General features: G+C 50.6%; 1 protein-coding gene and 1 long non-coding RNA gene across 2 annotated transcripts in view; one reads left to right on the forward strand and one right to left on the reverse strand.

Annotated features, from left to right (window-relative positions):
• The window catches only part of LOC145539416 (uncharacterized), a 22,639-nt gene extending 19,739 nt beyond the window's left edge, over positions 1–2,900 (forward strand). The window contains exon 7 of the long non-coding RNA XR_014077776.1: positions 1,999–2,900. This is a non-coding gene — a long non-coding RNA (uncharacterized LOC145539416). The remainder of the gene's footprint in view (positions 1–1,998) is intronic.
• DMBT1 (deleted in malignant brain tumors 1) overlaps positions 1–19,425 on the reverse strand; it is a 57,637-nt gene that overhangs the window by 8,036 nt on the left and 30,176 nt on the right. Inside the window, exons 19-39 of the mRNA XM_081573451.1 lie at positions 18,994–19,023; positions 18,368–18,394; positions 16,953–17,276; positions 16,510–16,536; positions 15,879–15,911; positions 15,065–15,091; positions 14,303–14,456; positions 13,806–14,008; positions 13,084–13,404; positions 12,575–12,601; positions 11,944–11,976; positions 8,495–8,521; positions 7,735–7,888; positions 7,238–7,440; positions 6,516–6,836; positions 6,007–6,033; positions 5,374–5,406; positions 4,294–4,320; positions 3,906–4,056; positions 2,058–2,266; positions 799–983 (exon numbers count right to left, since the gene is read on the reverse strand). Of these exons, the coding sequence (XP_081429577.1) occupies positions 799–983; positions 2,058–2,266; positions 3,906–4,056; positions 4,294–4,320; positions 5,374–5,406; positions 6,007–6,033; positions 6,516–6,836; positions 7,238–7,440; positions 7,735–7,888; positions 8,495–8,521; positions 11,944–11,976; positions 12,575–12,601; positions 13,084–13,404; positions 13,806–14,008; positions 14,303–14,456; positions 15,065–15,091; positions 15,879–15,911; positions 16,510–16,536; positions 16,953–17,276; positions 18,368–18,394; positions 18,994–19,023 (2,543 nt within the window). The remainder of the gene's footprint in view (positions 1–798; positions 984–2,057; positions 2,267–3,905; positions 4,057–4,293; positions 4,321–5,373; positions 5,407–6,006; positions 6,034–6,515; positions 6,837–7,237; positions 7,441–7,734; positions 7,889–8,494; positions 8,522–11,943; positions 11,977–12,574; positions 12,602–13,083; positions 13,405–13,805; positions 14,009–14,302; positions 14,457–15,064; positions 15,092–15,878; positions 15,912–16,509; positions 16,537–16,952; positions 17,277–18,367; positions 18,395–18,993; positions 19,024–19,425) is intronic.

The following is a 19,425-nucleotide window of genomic DNA, read 5'->3' on the forward strand; positions in this document are numbered from 1 at the left end:
TCGCTAAAATCTGCCAAGTCCCAGGTCAGCCAAGATAGCTGGTCACCCTAGGTGGTGACAGCTTAACAAGTGACACCTGCAGAGGCCGATGTATTGTGAAGCTAATGAAGCTTACGGGGTTCCCTGGTGGCTCAGTGGTAAAAAAGCATCTGTCTGGGTTTGAGACTTGGATCAAAAAGGTCCCCTGGAGAAGGAAATGGCAACCCACTCCAATATTCTTGCCTGGAGAATCCCATGGACAGAGGAGCCTGGTGGGCTACAGTCCATGGGGTTGCAAAAGAGTTGGTCATGACTTAGCGACTAAACAACAATTAAGTTTAGGCCTCAGCACCCCCACCCCCAATCCCATGCACAGGTCCTTCCAGGGGTCAGCAATGCACTGGCACAGCCATATGTTTTTGTAAGATGTCTAAAAGTGAGATATGCTTGAGTTCTTTCCATGAAGGAAGCACCCGTCTCTCTCACCCATCCCAACCTCAACCTATATAAGCTCCAGGCCCTTCAAACCCTGGAACTGCTCCTGGGAGATGCCACTGTTCTTGCTGACCAGATGGCAGCCTGCCAGGCACCCTCTCTGCTGGACACTGTGGGAAAAACTCCCCGCTGATTTTCCTTCTTTTTCTGTTTGAACGTGGCTGCAGCTACGTCATGACACCAAGGAACACATTTATATCCTCACCCAGATTATGTTCTGGTTACACCACAGTCATGTTTTCTGGGTCCCCAGGATTCCCAAAGCATAGCACCCGTCACTAAGAAAGCTTGCTCGGCAGGAGGTGGGGGAAGCTCCGGGCTCACCTGCTGGATGGTGCTGCAGCCGGAGTAGGGAATCATGAACGTCACCTGGCTTGACGTAATCTGGGGCTGACACTGGTAGTTTCTGTTCGAGCCAGGAATGGCAAGGTCCCTGGGAGAGTAGCCCAGGGATTGGAGGTAGCTCGTACTCACTCTGGCTTGCATGTAATTTTGCAGGCAAAGCAGCTCTGGGGGCCAAAGGCAGACAGTGCGGTCAGTCAGTGCACCCTCCCGCTAAGCCCACAGAAAAAGACTGAGATGGCTGGCACATGGTCTGCCTGTGGACACAGCTCACCACCTCCCCAGATGCCCTGGGGCTCTAGTCAGTTTCATTCTCCTGAGACCCCTATGAGGGCACGGGGACTAGGATTCCTCTGGTGGAGAAACAGAGGCAAAATGTAAAACAACAAAATGTTTCTGCCAGGTTGCCATTTATCCTTTTAGTAGGATAGCACTTGGGCTTTAGTGGTGGCTCAGATGGTGAAGAATCTGCCAGCAATGCAGAAGACCTAGGTTTGATCACTGAGTGGGGAAGATCCCCTGGAGAAGGGAATGGCAACCCACTCCAGTATTCTTGCCTGGAGAATTCCATGGACAGAGGAGTCTGGTGAGCTACAGTCCATGGCATTGCAAAGAGTTGGACACAACTTCGTGACTAACACACACACACAGTAACACTTAGGTCAACTTGCAGGGATGTTGGGAAATCAGCATCCTTAGCTGTGGACTTAGCATAGGTCCTGCAGCTAAGGGCAGGTCAGTGCTTAAAATCCTGACTGCAGAGAGAGCCAGCACATCACCTTGTCCTGCCCCTGGTCAATCTGTACATCAGTCCATTTAACAGATCAAACTGTGGCCGCCAGCCTCTGCTGGATGTGGCTGAGAGAGCAGCTCAGACCACTTTCAGGAATCAACCAAATGTGCTAGGTCTCAGGACAAGGTCACAGTGTCCCACACTCTGGGAAGGCCACAAGGTCTCAAGCCAGGTGGTCCCCTCTGCCCTTGGCACTGACATCTCACTGTCTGATGACAGCATCTCTCACCCCTTCTACTCCGTCTCTGCTGACCACAGAAAGGCCAACCCACCACTCATTGGCCAGTCCTGGGCAGCCAGAGTCCCCAGAACCCTTGCTCTTGGCCCCCTTCTGCCCCACACCAAGCCTTGGTGACCTGATAGGGTGGCTCTCGTTTCTCCTTCCACAGCCCCAGGATGCCTGAACCGAAGGTGCTCAGAGGTGTCACCCCAATGGGCGGGGACTTACTCGTGCTCCCATTGGAAAGACTGGAGTAGTATTCGGCCGAGAACCCTCTCTTGGTGATGGAGACATCGCTGACAAAATGGATGGACATGAAGTTGGACGATGAGGTGAAGGAGCCCCTTGCCCCGTCACAAACCCGGGCGAGCAGCGGGGAACTGTGGTGGGGGCCGTCGTACACTTCGATGTAATCGTAGTGACAGCTGCCTTCCAGCCTGCAGAGACGGAACGCACAGTCTGGCTTCACTTTCAACCAGGGTTTGATGCCAGCGGTCAGAGGCGTTACACCTCTAAGCCAGAAACTCCGACAAAATTAATAATCGAAAGGAATAGACTTTCTTTTTTTTACCGGAGTACAGTCAATGTACAATATTATACAAGTTATGGGTGTAAATATAGTGATTACAATGTTTAAAGGCTATACTCCATTTATACTTATTTAAAAAATATTGGCTATCCTCCCTGGGCTATATTGATACCATAGAGCCTTGTAGCTTGTTTTCTACATCATAGTTTGTATCTTTTCATCCCCTACCCCAAGAGGGCCCCTCCCCCAAGCCCTCTCCCCACTGGAAATCAGCAGTTCCTTAGACTTTCTTAAATCCAGTGGAGGTTCACCCTCCCATGACCTCCATACATCCGTCTTAGTCCTGCCTTTTGGGGTCATGTATATGAAATCTACAGCTCCTCTCCTGACAGCCCTTCACATCACGTAAGAAAGAATGACATCCCATCTTCGACTTTTTCTTTGATCAAAAAGACCCCAGTTTCCCATAGCATTTTTTTTTAAATCCATGAATTCATAGCAACAGAAACAAATAATTGAACAAATAAATATTGGGCAAGTCAGATAACCTCTCTGCAGCTCAGATTTTTTATTTGCAAAGGTGAAATCTCCCCATGCAAGTATACTGAAGAGACCTGTCACATAAGGCTCTAACAGTATAATAGATGGAAAAGTGCTTCATAAAAATGCCACAAATGGTGGTCACTGTTATCAAGATGCTGGCTCAGAACTAGTCACGGTCAACCTTCCTCTGTAGAATTTCATGAGCTTTAAGTACAATCCCCCAAATGAATAGTAATGATGAAGAGATAAAAATAACATCACATCTTTTGCAAAACTCCACACGAATTTCCAAGGCAGAAACTCCCAGGCCACTGCAACCAGAAATCAAGAGAAAAAGCTACTTTGTTCAGTGGTGACAGAGAAAAAATGATGGTGCCCCCTTCCTAGGACTCTACAAGCTCCTGGTGTCTCAGGGTGGTCAGCCCTCCCCCTTGAGCCAATCATATATCCCGGTGGTTCTGATGTTGTCCCCTCTGCTTAAAACAAGGATTCCCACCCTTCATTGGATGAGGAACAGATAACCTAAGCTCTGCCACAGGAATTATTCCTCTTCTGCCCAAAACCACTGCCCAGAGAAAGAGGGAGTAGAGAGAAAAGAGTTCAGAAAAACTAGTGTGGTTGTTAATAGGATTCTTTCTGCTATTACTACTTCTAACCATAATCCCTCCCATTGGGTAACATTGCCCAAGTATTTTCATATATTTCTCTTGTGACTTTCCCAGGAACCGGGAGGGGAGGGAAGCGGGTATTACATTCTCCTCTTTTGAGGCTCAGGAGAGTTAAATGATTTCCTGAGGTCACACAGCAAAGTAGTGACAGACCTGCAATTTGACACAGGACTCTGATCCTGGCGTCCCCTCCACGGCTGCTTCTAGGCTTGGTCGAAAATGGAACCCATAGAAAAACAGGGCAGTGGGGCAAATATCTCTCCTCAAGTGCCGTTTATCTCCTTCTAAAATGTCTGCAAGGTCCTCAGCACATGCCCCCCCACCACACACACTTACTGGACATCTCTGAAGACCACAGTCACCCGGTGGTTGTTTTGAACTTCAATGTCCCACACACACTTGGCGTTGTTCGGATAGTTCCTAGGGTAGAATGGGCTGGAAAAGTTCCCTGAAAATCGGGTCAGGAGGCCTCCGCAGGAATAACTCGCTGTTGGGACAAAGGGAGAAATGCTGATGACCCGCAGTGTACACTGCACGGTCACACGGGGGAACCCACAGGGAGGTGCCTGCACCGGGACTTCCTACTGAGGGTCAGTGAGGTGCCCCTCCAGGGAGGCCGTACTTAGGGAAGCCGTCTCCTTCTCACTGTTCTCTTCGTCCCTCCCCAGCATCCCTGTCATCGAGGAGAAGGGAAGGGGGACTGGTCAGGGGGCTCAGAACTTACTGGCTGGGCCGGTGACGTAAACAGGATCTGTTGACAAACAGAAAAGATAATGATCAGTTTCTTGGCACCCTTGGTTCAGCTGCTGAGTGCTGGAAATGTGCCAACCCCAAGTTCCCAGCGAGATGCCAGATGCGGGACTTGCCCTCTGGGAGCTCGCAGCCTAAAGAAGAAGACGGAAAAGAGCGAATCCCAGCCTCCAAGGATGGGACTGTGATGGAGCAGAGCCCAGGAGGTGCTAGGAGCTGGGAGATTTGGCTCCTGGTCCAGACTGAGGAGGGAAAAGGGACGGGCACACAGGGAGGTGAGGCAAAAAAGGTTGGAAGGGTGTTTCAGGCAGAGGGAACGGTACGTGTGAAGGAGCCTCGGTGTGCGAGTAGCTGGCACAATTGGGGAACCCCGATGTGGATGGAGCAGGGATGGGAAGGATGGCAGGAATCAACTCAACAGTGGGGAAGAATTTGCAAGCCCTAGAGGTTGTCCTGAGCACTGAGGATCTGCGTCCAGACAGTGCTGAGGATTCCGGCTCCGAGGCAGTGACCGAGCTTGGCATTTGATGAAGATACCCTAGCTGCACTGCAGAGAATGGGTCAGGGGGAGGGGTCAGTGCAGGTCAGTGCTGCTGTAGGAAACCAGGTGGTGAGGAGGGGAGGCTGGGGATGCAGAGGAAACATCTGGGGCGGGGTAGGGGGCTCAGTGAGGGATGGTTCAGCAGCCACTCAGAAGCAGGCTATTGGAAACTTTTGCTGATTACATACCAGGCTCCATCCAGGCGGCACTGACCTGGGACTAGTGTCCCAGATGAGCGGCGGGATCTACACAGTGGGAGACTTCACCTACACATTGACTAGAGATCCGAACCTTGGGATGGCCAGGTGACTAAAGGACAAAGAAGAGCCTGGAGGGAGGCTCAGCCCTCCTGGGGTTGGGACACCAGCTACAGAGACACCACGTGGCAAGAAAGTCAAGAGCAGTGAACTCATTGGATAGTGAGCACCGTGACTGCAGCCCGGAGACCAGCAGCCAAGCCTGGGGAGAGGAAACCCAAGGCCTGCGGGTCAGGTGGAAAAACATGATACTTACTCTGAGTGGTTGTAGTTGGTGGGGGCCGCCAATCTAGAAAGGAAACCAAGTGATTTTAGGATGTTGCTGGATCATTTTTTAATTCCATACTCAAGAGTTTGATGGAGAAAGTAAATCGTTCTCCTTACTTTAGGACTTTGCACAGACATGATTATACCAATTTACACTGTGACTCGGCAAAAGCAGTTAGAGAACACACCACATCCAAACATATTTGGACCAGATATTTCCCTTGTGTCACAAAGATCATTTGAGGAATTGCTCTCAACGTGAAGGATTATTTAAGAGATAAACCTCTGTAGCAATGCTATTCGGTCACGGTTCTATCATGGTCACAGTTCTGCATGGCATGACTGGGTCCCTTATTTTCATGGAAATGATCAGAGGACCTAATCCTCTCCCCTCCCAGAGTGGACTGAATCAGCACAGGCCCCAGGAGGTGGCAGGGAAACAGAGAACCCTCCAAAGAGAGCTGAGTGACAGCCCTGGTCCTGGGGACTACACTGGTCACTGAACAGCCTCCAGAGTCCTCGGAGTGAAATGACTCCCCAGGAGGAGGCTGTTCTCCTATTGGAAACCTGAGAGGCAGAATCCCAGAGAGGAGTCTGGCTGGGTGGGGCTGCAGGGACTCACCTGGAGTAGAGGAGCTGATCTCTGGAACTGCAAGAAAGAGGAAGCATGATCAGCCTCGGCACCAAGTGGTTGTTGTTTAGTTGGTAAATCATCTCGGACACTTCAGGGATCCCATGGACTGTAGCCCACCAGGCTTCTCTGACCATAGGATTCTCCAGGCAAGAATGCTGGAGTGGGTTGCATTTTCTTCTCCAGGGAATACAGCAGACCCAGGGATCAAACCAGCATCTTCTGTTTTTAGGTGAATTCTTTACCCTCTGAGCCATGAGGTAAGCCCATAAAGCAAATGGGAGAGTAATAATAAGCTGGATACCAGCTGAGTGTTCAGCACAAGGACCAGACATCAAGTGGCCTCTGCAAGGTCTCCAGGAGTGCACAGGTCAAGGGTACTCTGACAAGCTCCTGCCCACCCCCACATCCTGAACTAGCCACAGGCACCATCCGTCACCGGCCTCGTTTCCAGCAGCCCCGAGGTGAAAGGGGCGACTGCAAATGTCATCACCCAATACCTGAGCAAACGACTCCAGCATCTTCATGGTGGCCACAATTGTGGGAGAACCAGCCTCGGTTCCGGCACTGCCAGAGATTAGACTCCACCCCTGAGCACGCCACGTCATCCAAGGTGATGGGGCCAGAGCCAGAGCCAAAGTAGGCATTTCCTGGGGCTGAGACTGCATATCCACAGCCCAGCTGTCTGCACACCACCTGGGCATCTTGAATGTCCCAGCTGTCATCGCACACTGTTCCCCACTGGCCACCATGGTAGACTTCCACACGCCCAGCACATGTGGGATGGGAGGAGTTCCAATTCACCAATCTCAAGCTGACGTCTGAAAGACACACGCCAGAAGAGGTGATGACCCCGTCCCCCAGCAAACACCCAAGCCAATTAACCCCTGGTTCTTTCCCCATCCCAAAAGCCACCCAATGACACTGATCAGGAATAAACAGCTACATGATCCACCTGGAAGGGGCTCTTGACATCACAGAGTTCAGATCCCTCATTCTCCAGATAGATATATTCTTTTCCGTATTCACTTCCATATTCTTTCCACATGGTTTATCACAGGTTACAGAATATAGCTCCCTGTTCTCTACAGTGGGACCTTGCTGTTTATTCATTTGATAAGTAGTAGTTTGCATCTGCTAATCCCCAAATCCACATCCATCCCTTCCCCACAACCACATCCCCTTGGTAACCACAGATCTTTTCTCTATGTCTTGTACTCACCTCTTGGAAAGGAGTTATACCAAGCAGAAAAACCAGTGTTTTGGACACTGCTGTCACTCCGAAATCGAACAGTCAGTCGGTTGGAATAAGAAGTGAATATTTCCCGGGTGTAACGACAGATTCTCCTCGCTGAGGCATTGCTACTCAGTGATCCCTGAAGGATTTCAACATAGTCATAACTGCAGCTACTCTGTGTCTCCAACCTGTACAAAAAACCGGGACTCATGTCAACAGCAGAATGTCTGCTCTTAATAAACTTTCTAGATATTTTGGACTTAATGAGAAATGTCCTTGAATCTAAGATCTTCTTCCTCCTCCTTAATCAGATCAATGGACTGTCCAATATTGTCTGATACTTCCTGGTGGGGATCAGAGAAACCTGAAATGTAGTCCATGGTACCTGAGAAGGGAAAACCTCCCAGCCCAGGACCCAACCCAAACCACAGGGTGGTCCATGGAAGACGCCTCCTTCTCCAGGTGGCCTGGGAGTTACTTACTGCAGACTGTCGAAGCCCAGGTTTATGAGGTAGCCGGGGTTCACTTGTATTTCCCAGACACAGTTGGCATTGCTGGGGTAGTATCCTGGGTAGAATGGGCTGGAAAAGTTCCCACTGGCACTGGATAAGAAGCCGCCACAATTTGAAAAGGAGCCTGCAGAGCAGAGAGAGGAATACCCCCATGGTGGTGGGGCTCCGGGGGTGTTGTGACAAGCGATCGTCTTCCGGATGTGTGTCCTCAGGAAGTCCTTTTCCCCTTCTGCAGGACTTCTCAGTGCCTTAACCATTCCCACCTACACGGAGCCTGGCCAAAAGGACTGGCGTATACAGCAGCACACCTTCCCATTTTTGGCACCAAATGTTTTCAAGGTGCCGTAAAGATCATTTGGGGGTTACTCTCAACGTGAAGGAGTATTTAACAGATAAAGCTCTGTAAGCCTGCTACGCGGTCTGTTTTGAAAATGGTTGCAGTTCTTCATGGCATGAGTGGGACACTTATTTTCATAGAAATGATCAGAGGACCTAATCCTCTCTCTCACACTGAACAGGCACAGGCATCAGGAGGTGGCAGGGGACCAGAGGTCTCTCCAGGGAGAGCTGAGTAACAGTCCTGGTCCTGGGGACACAGCTGGTTACCGAACAGGCTTCAGAGTCCTCGAAGGGAAATGACCCCAGGTAGAGTCTGCTCTTCTCCTTCTGGAAACCTGAGAGGGTGGAATCCCAGAGAGAACCCTGGCTGGGTGGGGCTGCCGGGACTCACCTGGAGTGGAGAAGCTGATTACTGGCGCTGCAAGAAAAGAGGAAGCATGATCAGCTTCAGCATCCACGATGGGCTGCAATGAACCCATCAGTTTCCAGAGAGAGATGCTGAGTGCCCAGCCCCTCCATGGCCAGAGAAGGGCGCCCTAGAAGTTGCACCAGAGAGCTGAATAGGAAACATCAATCTCATCTATCCCTCTTCACAAATAACAGCAAATATTTGGGCGACTTCACTGTTACAAACTTGATGTCCCCTCTTCAGTGTGAGGGACTGACCTTGGTATTGGGTGAAGACGACCATCACTGAGAGAATGGATTATGGGGAGGGCCAGCCAGAGAGGCGGGGCTAAGATGGTGGAGGAATAGGACGGGGAGACCACTCTCTCCTCCACAAATTTATCGAAAGAACATCTGAACGCTGAGCAAACTTCACAAAACTACTTCTGAACGCTGGCAGAGGACGTCAGGCATCCACAAAGACAGCGCATTATCTTCAAAAGAGGTAGGAGAAATTATAAAAGATAAAAAGAGAGACAAAAGAGTTAGGGACGGAGACCCGTCCCGGGGAGGGAGTCGTAAAAGAGGAGAAATTTCCAAGCACCAGGAAACCCTCTCACCGGCGGGTGTGGGGGAAGATTTCTTATCTCGGAGGGCAACGTAACTGGGAGAAAAAATAAATAAAACCCACAGATTACGTGCCTAAAGCAACTCCCAGCAAAGAACCCCAGACGCTCGCATCCGCCACCAGCAAGTGGGGGCTGAACGGAGAGGAGCGGGCGGCACTGCTTAGGGTAAGGACCGGGCCCGAGCGCCCTGAGGGCAATCTGAGGGAGCTAACATGAGATAGTAACCTAAACTGTGGGAGAGCCAGAGAGAGAGAACTATCCTGCGAAAAGCCCAACTCTAAGGCACTGCCGGCCCGCTCACAGAACAAAGGACTGAGCGATACCAGAGGAGAGCTAGCCGGCTGCGGACGGCCCCATCCCCCGCCGGACACAGCAGGCAGGCGGGGCCAGCCAGAGCCGGAAAGGGGCAAACTCGGCCCCAGAGAGGGCACCCCCTACCAAACTGCAAACAGGCTCCCAGTTTCTAAGCAAAGACTGCCTGAGATCCCGGAGGGTCGACAGCCACCGGGAGGGTCGCAGCCAGAGACCAGCTCCCCAGAACCGACACAAAGCACACCGGAGCCGGGCGCGCCCGTAAACCGAGGCAGGGACCAGGGAGGTGATAAGCCGCACCGCCCCAACAGGGGAGAGTGCGCTCGCCAAACTCCTGGCCGCCTGAGCAGCTCCGACCAGGAACGGCACAAACCGCGGGCGCAACCGAGTCTGTGCCTTTGTGGAGTACCTGGGAACCTGAACCTGAGCGGCTTAGACCTGGGAAGTGCACGCATCTCAGGGCCCACTCCCCGGCCCACTCCCCGGCCGAGTAACCTGAAGCCTGAGCAGGGTAGACGGGGAAAGCACACACGCTGTGAGCGGGGGCGAACCCAGTGCGGCCGAGACACTGCGAGCTCACCACACACACGCCAGGTTTGCCGTGTTCCTTCCTCCCCACAGCACGATTGAACAAGCGAACCTAAAGAGACCACCTCCACCCCTTTGTTGCAGGGCGGAAATTAGATACTGAAGAGACCTCCAAACAGAAGCCAAATAAACAAAGGGAAGCGCCTTGGAAGTGACAGGCCAACAGATTAAAATCCCTGTAGTTAATACCAACTGCATTGAAAAGGACCTATAGATCTTGAAAAGTATAAGCAGGAACAAGGATCTATCTGAAACTGAGCAGACCCCACACTGCTCACAACAGCTCCACAGAAAGTCCGGGATATATATTTTTTTACTATTATTATTATTTTTTTTAATTTTTTTTTTAATTAAAAAAACTTTTTTTCTCTTCTTTCCTTTTTCTTCAAGTCCTCTATTACACCTTTAACTTTCATTTTCATAACCCACTATTAACTTGCAAAAAAAAAAACCCCTATTTTTGAAGCAAACTGCATACATATATCTTATACCTCTTGTGTTTTCTTTTTTTACTGTTTTTTTCCAGTTTTACTTTTTTTTACTGTTTCTTTTTTTACTGTTTTACTGTTTTTTTTCTTTTTACACTGTTTCCTTTTTTCTTTTTTTTTATATTGTAAGTTTTATAAGAGTCTAACCTCTACTCTAGATTTTTAATCTTTGTTTTACATATTTGATATCAATTTTGTACATTTAAGAACCCAATCTTTAGGACCCATTTTTACTCAGGAGTGTGATCACTGGCCTGATTACTCTCTCCCCCTATTGATGCTCTTTCTTCTCCCCCAGGGAACCTCTATCTCCCACCCTCCTCTTTCTCTTCTCAACCCAATTCTGTGAATCTCTGAGGGTGTTCTGGGTACCGGAGAACACTTCAGGAACAGGATACTGCCCAGATCTCTCTCTCCCCTCTTGATTCCTCCCTTTCTACTCATGCTCACCTCTATTACCTTCCTCCCCCCTCTCTAGGTATCTCTGTGAACCACTCTGAGGTTTCCAGACTGTGGAAAGCACAGAGGGAAGTGCTTACTGGCTAGATTGCTCTCTCCACATTTGAATTCCCCTCTTCCCCTCCTGGTCACCTCAAACCCCCCCCCCACCTCATCTCTCCATGTAACTCAGTGAACCTTTCTGGGTATCCCTCACGGTGGAGAATCTTTTCACCATTAACCTAAAAGTTTTATTATTGATGCTGTATGGATGGAGAAGTCTTGAGGCTACTGCAAGAATAAGACTGAAAGCCAGGGGAAACATTAATTAATAAGAGACCATCCAATAGCCTCCACATATACACTGAAACCAAGCTCCATCCAAGAGCCAATAAGTTCCAGAGCAAGACATACCACGCAAATTCTCCAGCAACGCAGGAACATAGACCTGAGCATCAATATACAGGCTGCCCAGAGGCACACCAAATCCATAGACATCTCAAAAATTAATACTGGAGGGCCAGCCTGCTGCTGCTGTAGGGAGCCAGGTGGTGAAGGGGGAAGGGTGGGGATGATGAGGAAAGATCTGGAAGTGGGGTGGGTCAGTGAGGGGTGGTTCCATGGCAACACAGAAGCAGGCTGTTGGGAGCCTTTGCTGGTGACACATTAAGCTGAGCACTGAACGAAGGTCCATCCAGGCTGCACTGACCTGGGACTAGTGTCCTAGACAAGGAGTGGCACCGAAACTGGAGGTCAGCATCATCTAGAGTCTGAATCTCAAGCTGGTCAGAATGGTCAAGGACAAAAAGAGCCTGGAGAGAGGGCCCGCCCTGCTAGGGTTGGGAACATCGGCTTTGGGAGTGTCACGTGGCAGGAAAGTCAGGAGCAGTGAACTCATTGGAGAGTATGCACCCTGACTGCAGCCCAGAGACCAGCAGCCAAGCCTGGGGAGAGGAAACCCAAGGCCTGCGGGTCAGGTGGAAAAACATGATACTTACTCTGAGTGGTTGTAGTTGGTGGGGGCCACCAACCTAGAAGGAAAACGAAGTGATTTTAGGATGTTGCTGAATAATTTTAAATTCCATGGTCATCACTTTGGTGGAGAAAGGAAATCCTTGTCCTAATAAGGATGTCTCAGAACCTTGACTATTCCCACCTACAGTGTAACTGGCCACATGGGCTAAGTAGAGAGAAGTCCCCAGCTTATTTAGCAACAAATATTAAAACCGTGGCCAAAGCATCCTTTTGGGAATTGGTTTCAACCTGAAGGAATTTTTTAACGTATAGACGTTTGTGAGGCTGCTACTAGGTCATGGTTCTGAAGTGGTCACAGTTCTGCTTGGCCTGACTGGGACACTTATTTTCATAGAAATGATCAGAGGACCTAATCCTCTCCACCCCACAGCAGCTCTGAACAGGCACAGGCATCAGGAGGTGGCAGGGAACCAGAGGTCCCTCCAGGGAGAGCTGAGTGACAGCCCTGGTCCTGAGGACTCAGTGGGTCCCTGAACAGCCTCCAGAGTCCTCGGAGTGAAATGACTCCCCCAGGAGGAGGCTGTTCTTCTATCGGAAACCTGAGAGGTAGAATCCCAGAGAGGAGTCTGGCTGGGTGGGGCTGCAGGGACTCACCTGGAGTGGAGGAGTTGATCTGTGCAACTGCAAGAAAGAAGAAGCATGATCAGCCTCGGCACCAAGTGGTTGTTGTTTAGTTGGTAAATCATCTCGGACACTTCAGGGATCCCATGGACTGTAGCCCACCAGGCTTCTCTGACCATAGGATTCTCCAGGCAAGAATGCTGGAGTGGGTTGCATTTTCTTCTCCAGGGAATACAGCAGACCCAGGGATCAAACCAGCATCTTCTGTTTTTAGGTGAATTCTTTACCCTCTGAGCTATGAGGTAAGCCCATAAAGCAAATGGGAGAGTAATAATAAGCTGGATACCAGCTGAGTGTTCAGCACAAGGACCAGACATCAAGTGGCCTCTGCAAGGTCTCCAGGAGTGCACAGGTCAAGGGTACTCTGACAAGCTCCTGCCCACCCCCACATCCTGAACTAGCCACAGGCACCATCCGTCACCGGCCTCGTTTCCAGCAGCCCCGAGGTGAAAGGGGCGACTGCAAATGTCATCACCCAATACCTGAGCAAACGACTCCAGCATCTTCATGGTGGCCACAATTGTGGGAGAACCAGCCTCGGTTCCGGCACTGCCAGAGATTAGACTCCACCCCTGAGCACGCCACGTCATCCAAGGTGATGGGGCCAGAGCCAGAGCCAAAGTAGGCATTTCCTGGGGCTGAGACTGCATATCCACAGCCCAGCTGTCTGCACACCACCTGGGCATCTTGAATGTCCCAGCTGTCATCGCACACTGTTCCCCACTGGCCACCATGGTAGACTTCCACACGCCCAGCACATGTGGGATGGGAGGAGTTCCAATTCACCAATCTCAAGCTGACGTCTGAAAGACACACGCCAGAAGAGGTGATGACCCCGTCCCCCAGCAAACACCCAAGCCAATTAACCCCTGGTTCTTTCCCCATCCCAAAAGCCACCCAATGACACTGATCAGGAATAAACAGCTACATGATCCACCTGGAAGGGGCTCTTGACATCACAGAGTTCAGATCCCTCATTCTCCAGATAGATATATTCTTTTCCGTATTCACTTCCATATTCTTTCCACATGGTTTATCACAGGTTACAGAATATAGCTCCCTGTTCTCTACAGTGGGACCTTGCTGTTTATTCATTTGATAGGTAGTAGTTTGCATCTGCTAATCCCCAAATCCACATCCATCCCTTCCCCACAACCGCATCCCCTTGGTAACCACAGATCTTTTCTCTATGTCTTGTACTCACCTCTTGGAAAGGAGTTATACCAAGCAGAAAAACCAGTGTTTTGGACACTGCTGTCACTCCGAAATCGAACAGTCAGTCGGTTGGAATAAGAAGTGAATATTTCCCGGGTGTAACGACAGATTCTCCTCGCTGAGGCATTGCTACTCAGTGATCCCTGAAGGATTTCAACATAGTCATAACCGCAGCTACTGTGTGTCTCCAACCTGTACAAAAAACCGGGACTCATGTCAACAGCAGAATGTCTGCTCTTAATAAACTTTCTAGATATTTTGGACTTAATGAGAAATGTCCTTGAATCTAAGATCTTCTTCCTCCTCCTTAATCAGATCAATGGACTGTCCAATATTGTCTGATACTTCCTGGTGGGGATCAGAGAAACCTGAAATGTAGTCCATGGTACCTGAGAAGGGAAAACCTCCCAGCCCAGGACCCAACCCAAACCACAGGGTGGTCCATGGAAGACGCCTCCTTCTCCAGGTGGCCTGGGGGTTACTTACTGCAGACTGTCGAAGCCCAGGTTTATGAGGTAGCCGGGGTTCACTTGTATTTCCCAGACACAGTTGGCATTGCTGGGGTAGTATCCTGGGTAGAATGGGCTGGAAAAGTTCCCACTGGCACTGGATAAGAAGCCGCCACAATTTGAAAAGGAGCCTGCAGAGCAGAGAGAGGAATACCCCCATGGTGGTGGGGCTCCGGGGGTGTTGCGACAAGCGATCGTCTTCCGGATGTGTGTCCTCAGGAAGTCCTTTTCCCCTTCTGCAGGACTTCTCAGTGCCTTAACCATTCCCACCTACACGGAGCCTGGCCAAAAGGACTGGCGTATACAGCAGCACACCTTCCCATTTTTGGCACCAAATGTTTTCAAGGTGCCGTAAAGATCATTTGGGGGTTACTCTCAACGTGAAGGAGTATTTAACAGATAAAGCTCTGTAAGCCTGCTACGCGGTCTGTTTTGAAAATGGTTGCAGTTCTTCATGGCATGAGTGGGACACTTATTTTCATAGAAATGATCAGAGGACCTAATCCTCTCTCTCACACTGAACAGGCACAGGCATCAGGAGGTGGCAGGGGACCAGAGGTCCCTCCAGGGAGAGCTGAGTGACAGCCCTGGTCCTGGGGATTCGGCTGGTCACCGAACAGATTTCAGAGTCTTTGGAGAGAAAAGACTCTTCAGGTAGAGTCTGCTCTTCTCCTTCTGGAAACCTGAGAGGGTGGAATCCCAGAGAGAAACCTGGCTGGGTGGGGCTGCCGGGACTCACCTGGAGTGGAGACGCTGATTCCTGGAGCTGCAAAGAAAAAGGAAGCATGATCAGCTTCAGCATCCATGATGGGCTGCAATGAACCCATCAATTTTCTGAGAGAGATGCTGAGTGCCCAGCCCCTCCATGGCCAAAGAAGGGAGGCCTAGGAGTTGCATCAAGGAGCTGGATAGGAAACATCAATCTCACATATCAGTCTTCACAAACAACAGCAAATATTTGGGCGACTTCACTCTTACAAACTTGATGTCTCCTCCTCAATGTGAGGGACTGACCTTGCCATTGGCTGAAGATGACCTTCATTGATAGGATGGATTATGAGGAGGGGGGAGCCTGAAGCTGCTGCTGCTGTAGGGAGCCAGGTGGTGCGGAGGGAAGGATGGGGATGCAGAGAAAAAATCTGGAAGCGGGGTGGGGTAGTGAGGGGTGGTTCAGTGGCAACTTAGAAGCAGGCTGTTCAGACCTTTTGCTCCAGACACACCAAGCTCAGCCGTGAAGCTGGCTGCACTGACCCATGACTAGTGTCCCAGACAAGGAGTTGGACCTAAACAAGAGGTCAGCATTGTCTAGAGACTGACTAGACATAGGAATCTCACCCTGATCAGACTAGTAAAGGACAAAGAAGAGCCTGGAGAGAGACCCAACACTCCGGGGGTTGGGACATCAGCTGCGGGGACATCACATGGCAGGAAAGTCAGGCGAGGTGAACTCATTGGAGAGTATGCACCCTGACTGCAGCCCAGAGACCAGCAGCCAAGCATGGGGAGAGGAAACCCAAGGCCTGCGGGTCAGGTGGAAAAAACGTGATACTTACTCTGAGTGGTTGTAGTTGGTGGGGGCTGCCAACCTAGAACAAAAACCAAGTGATTTTAGGATGCTGCTGAAAACTTTTAAATTCCATGGTCATCATTTTGGTGGAGAAAGGAAATCCTTGTCTCAATAAGGATGTTTCAGAACCTTGACTATTCCCACCTACAGAGTTACTGGCCAGGTGGGCTAAGTACATAGAAGTTCCCACCTGATTCAGGAGTAGATATTATCACTGTGGCCAAAAGATCATTTGGGGAATTGCTTTCAATCTGAAGAAATTTTTTAACAGACAGACATTTGTGAGTCTGCTACTCGGTCATGATTCTGAAGTGGTCACTTTTCTGCATGGCATGACTGGGACACTTATTTTCATAGAAATGATCAGAAGAACTAATCCTGTCTCCCCTCACAGCAGCTCTGAACAGGCACAGGCAGCAAGAGGTGGCAGGGGACCAGAGGTCCCTCCAAGGACAGCTGAGTGACAGCCCTGGTCCTGGGGATTCCACTGGTCACTGAACAGACCCCAGAGTCCTTGGAGGGAAATGACTCCCTAGGAAGAGAGTGGTCTTCTTCTGGAAACCTGAGAAGTTGAATCCCAGAGAGGAGTCTCACTTCGTGGGCCTGCCGGAACTCACCTGGAGTGGAGGAGTTGATCTGTGCAGCTGCAAGAAAGAGGAAGCATGATCAGCCTCAGCACCCAGGCTGCAATGCAAGAAACCCAACAGGTTCCTGAGAGAGAGATGCTGAGTGCCCGGTCCTTCTATGCCCTGAAGAGGGCGGCCTGGGATTTGTCCAGGAGAACTGAATATGAAACATCAAGCTCAGACATCAGTCTCCACAATTAAAAAAAGTCCGAGGAGAATTTGCTCTTACAACCTGTAATCACTCCCCTGCTCTGGGCGTCCAATACAAAAAGGGCTGCAGCGGATCCATGAAATCCAGGACCGACATCTATTTGTGATGGAGCCAGGGAAACCTCCCATCTTCCAGGGAAGCTCATTGTGATTGGAGCTCAGTGCAAAGAAGAGCTCTTGCTGGGAGAAAATCACTCACTAAAATGCAGCTCATGGAAACCAACCTGAGCAGATGACGCTGGCATCCTCGCTGTGCCCACAGTTGTGTGTGTTCCAGGTGCTGTGGGAGCAGCTCCACAGGTAGGTCTCATGCCCTGAGCAGCCCACGTCGTCCAGGACAATGGGCCCTGAGCCCTGCCCGAACCGGGCACTTCCTGGGGCTGAAGTGGCCCAGCCACACTCCAGCTGCCTGCAGACCACGTTGGCATCGTTGGTGTCCCAGCCGTCATCACACACGGTGCCCCAGGAGCCTCCGTAAAGGACCTCTACCCGGCCCTGACACCTGTCACCTCCGTTCACCAGCCTCAACGCCAAACCTGATTCGGTTCCTGGAAGGAGACAGGAAAAGTCACCCTCCTGTTTCTCCTGAAGGAAAAGGCACTGAGGATTGAGATTCAGAATTCTTCCAGGGAAAGACTGCTGAGGTCTAGGTAGTAATGTCCATAAGGGCTTGACTGAACGTGTTCATTACTGTTTCTCTCCAATGGCTATGTGATAGTAACCTTGACTGCACTGTGGACTTGCTCTGCAGGTTCTCTGATGGCATCCCCAAATTCAGCAATTCAGGCACTGAATCCAGTCTCAGGATGCAGGTGGGAAAAGGGGAAGCCCACAGCCTACATCGGCAGCCTATTTCCCAGACCTCTAGGATAGGTTGAGCCTCTGCAGCAGGGGACCACTGACACAGCTTCCCCGTTCCCACCAAGGTGCCAGGTTCAGCCGTTCACCCCTATGTGGGAACTCACTCCATTAGCCCAAGGTTATTCTGAAGACTTTTCCATTTATACGTATTCGGGTCACTTTCACATGCAAAGTGTAGCTTGAATCTTTTTTTTTTTTTTTAAGCTTGAATCCTGAAATAACCTTGGAATTGTTGAATATCATTGGAGGACTTGGAGATGACTGGGGAGAAGGCACCTATTACCAGCAGACTGTTCACAATCCCTCCAGGACTTGTGAGCTCAACGTCGAGAACAAAAAGACTCTTTCCTCCTACGACAGGAAACTTGTGGCTGACGAGTGCCCCCTGGCAGGAAGCACCCTGACAGAGAAGCTCATAAACAAAACCAAGCAGAGGTCAGAAAAGTGCATGGGGACAAAGACTATTGGAACTTCTGGATCCAGCTGTACCTGAAGTGTGCCCTATAGCTCAATATCCTAGATATGTAAGCCGTGGCACCACCTCAAATTAAGAGAGTGTGAGTGGCCATCCTAGTACTTGCAAACAAAAGCATTCTGAGAAACATATGCCACAACCTGTAGGTAAAGCTTATCCATAACTCTGGCAAGTGAAGGCAACCGTCCAGAGTAGATGAGGTGGTGAGCTCAGAACCTGGACCCAAGAGGCAAGAACTGCACCCATGTCTCTGGACTGGAGCGTGGCATGCCAGTAGTTTAGCAGGATCTGAATGATGCTTACCATAGTCAGTTGTCGGATGCCACCAATCTGGAGGGGAAAGAAAGCAGGATTACAAAGAAGGTCAGTAGAATCAAGGTTGGTCTAATGACCTGTAACTGGGATCAGGACAGTGGGGTCTGAGGAGCTCCATGGTCTGGGGGAGACAGAGGCCTTTTCTGAGAGTTTGCTGTGAGCCCAGATCATGTCATCAAAGGTACACACTCATCTAATGAGGCAGCACAGCCCACAGAGCCATCAGCATGCCCTGCTGACTGGGTACTTCTTGGTAATAGCATCATCTAGACTCCACCTGAGGTGGAGGACAGGAAAAAGCTCTGTTCTCTCCATACACATAACTCTTGGTCCAGAGAACATGTTCAAGCAGAAATGGCCCCAGGACAGACCACACTGTCACCCATAGCTCTGGGGAGACACTGTGTAGCCAAGTACTCCTGAAATCACTGAGCCAGTCCAGAGGATGCTTGTGTTACAGCTCATCTAGCTCTGTCTTTGTGGTCCAGATTGACCAGGGCAGGTACTGAGAGGTGGAAAACCTCCACAGTCCCCTCCTGGGACTACTGGTTGGGGGCCCTGGGGGTGACTGTGGGGGAGGGGACATCCCAGAGTCAAGAGGCAGCAGGACTTACCTGGCACAACCGTGGTCTGGGTCTGGGCAGCTGGGGGAAAGAGAAGGCAGGTCAGACACAGTGCACAGAAGGGGCTTCACGTGGACAAAGCGGGGGATGCTAAGTTGCAGAGCAGCTGAGGGGTCAGTCCGTGCACCTGCTCTGCCGTGGAGGCGGGGGGCCCTAGCCATCCTCAACCCTCCAAAGAGGCTTCTCCTGAGAGGTCCAGGCAGACCGGCACCCCTTATTTCCAATGTCAGGTGATTGACTGTGTCTTGACGACAGAGTGGACCCGGAGCCAATCGTCAGCCTCACAGCTTTTATGGATCCACTGAGGCAGTGAGACAGGGCTCCAGCTCCAGGTCAGGTTCCGTGTGTGATCTGTCAGGCTCGACCTTAGGGGATGACACCGTGGTGCCTGGCAGGTCACACAGGGGCCACTGCCCTGCTCAC

Source organism: Giraffa tippelskirchi, chromosome 2 (genome assembly GCF_054371585.1).
Source record: "Giraffa tippelskirchi isolate mGirTip1 chromosome 2, T2T-mGirTip1v1.2.pri, whole genome shotgun sequence".
Classification (NCBI taxonomy): Eukaryota; Metazoa; Chordata; class Mammalia; order Artiodactyla; family Giraffidae; genus Giraffa; species Giraffa tippelskirchi.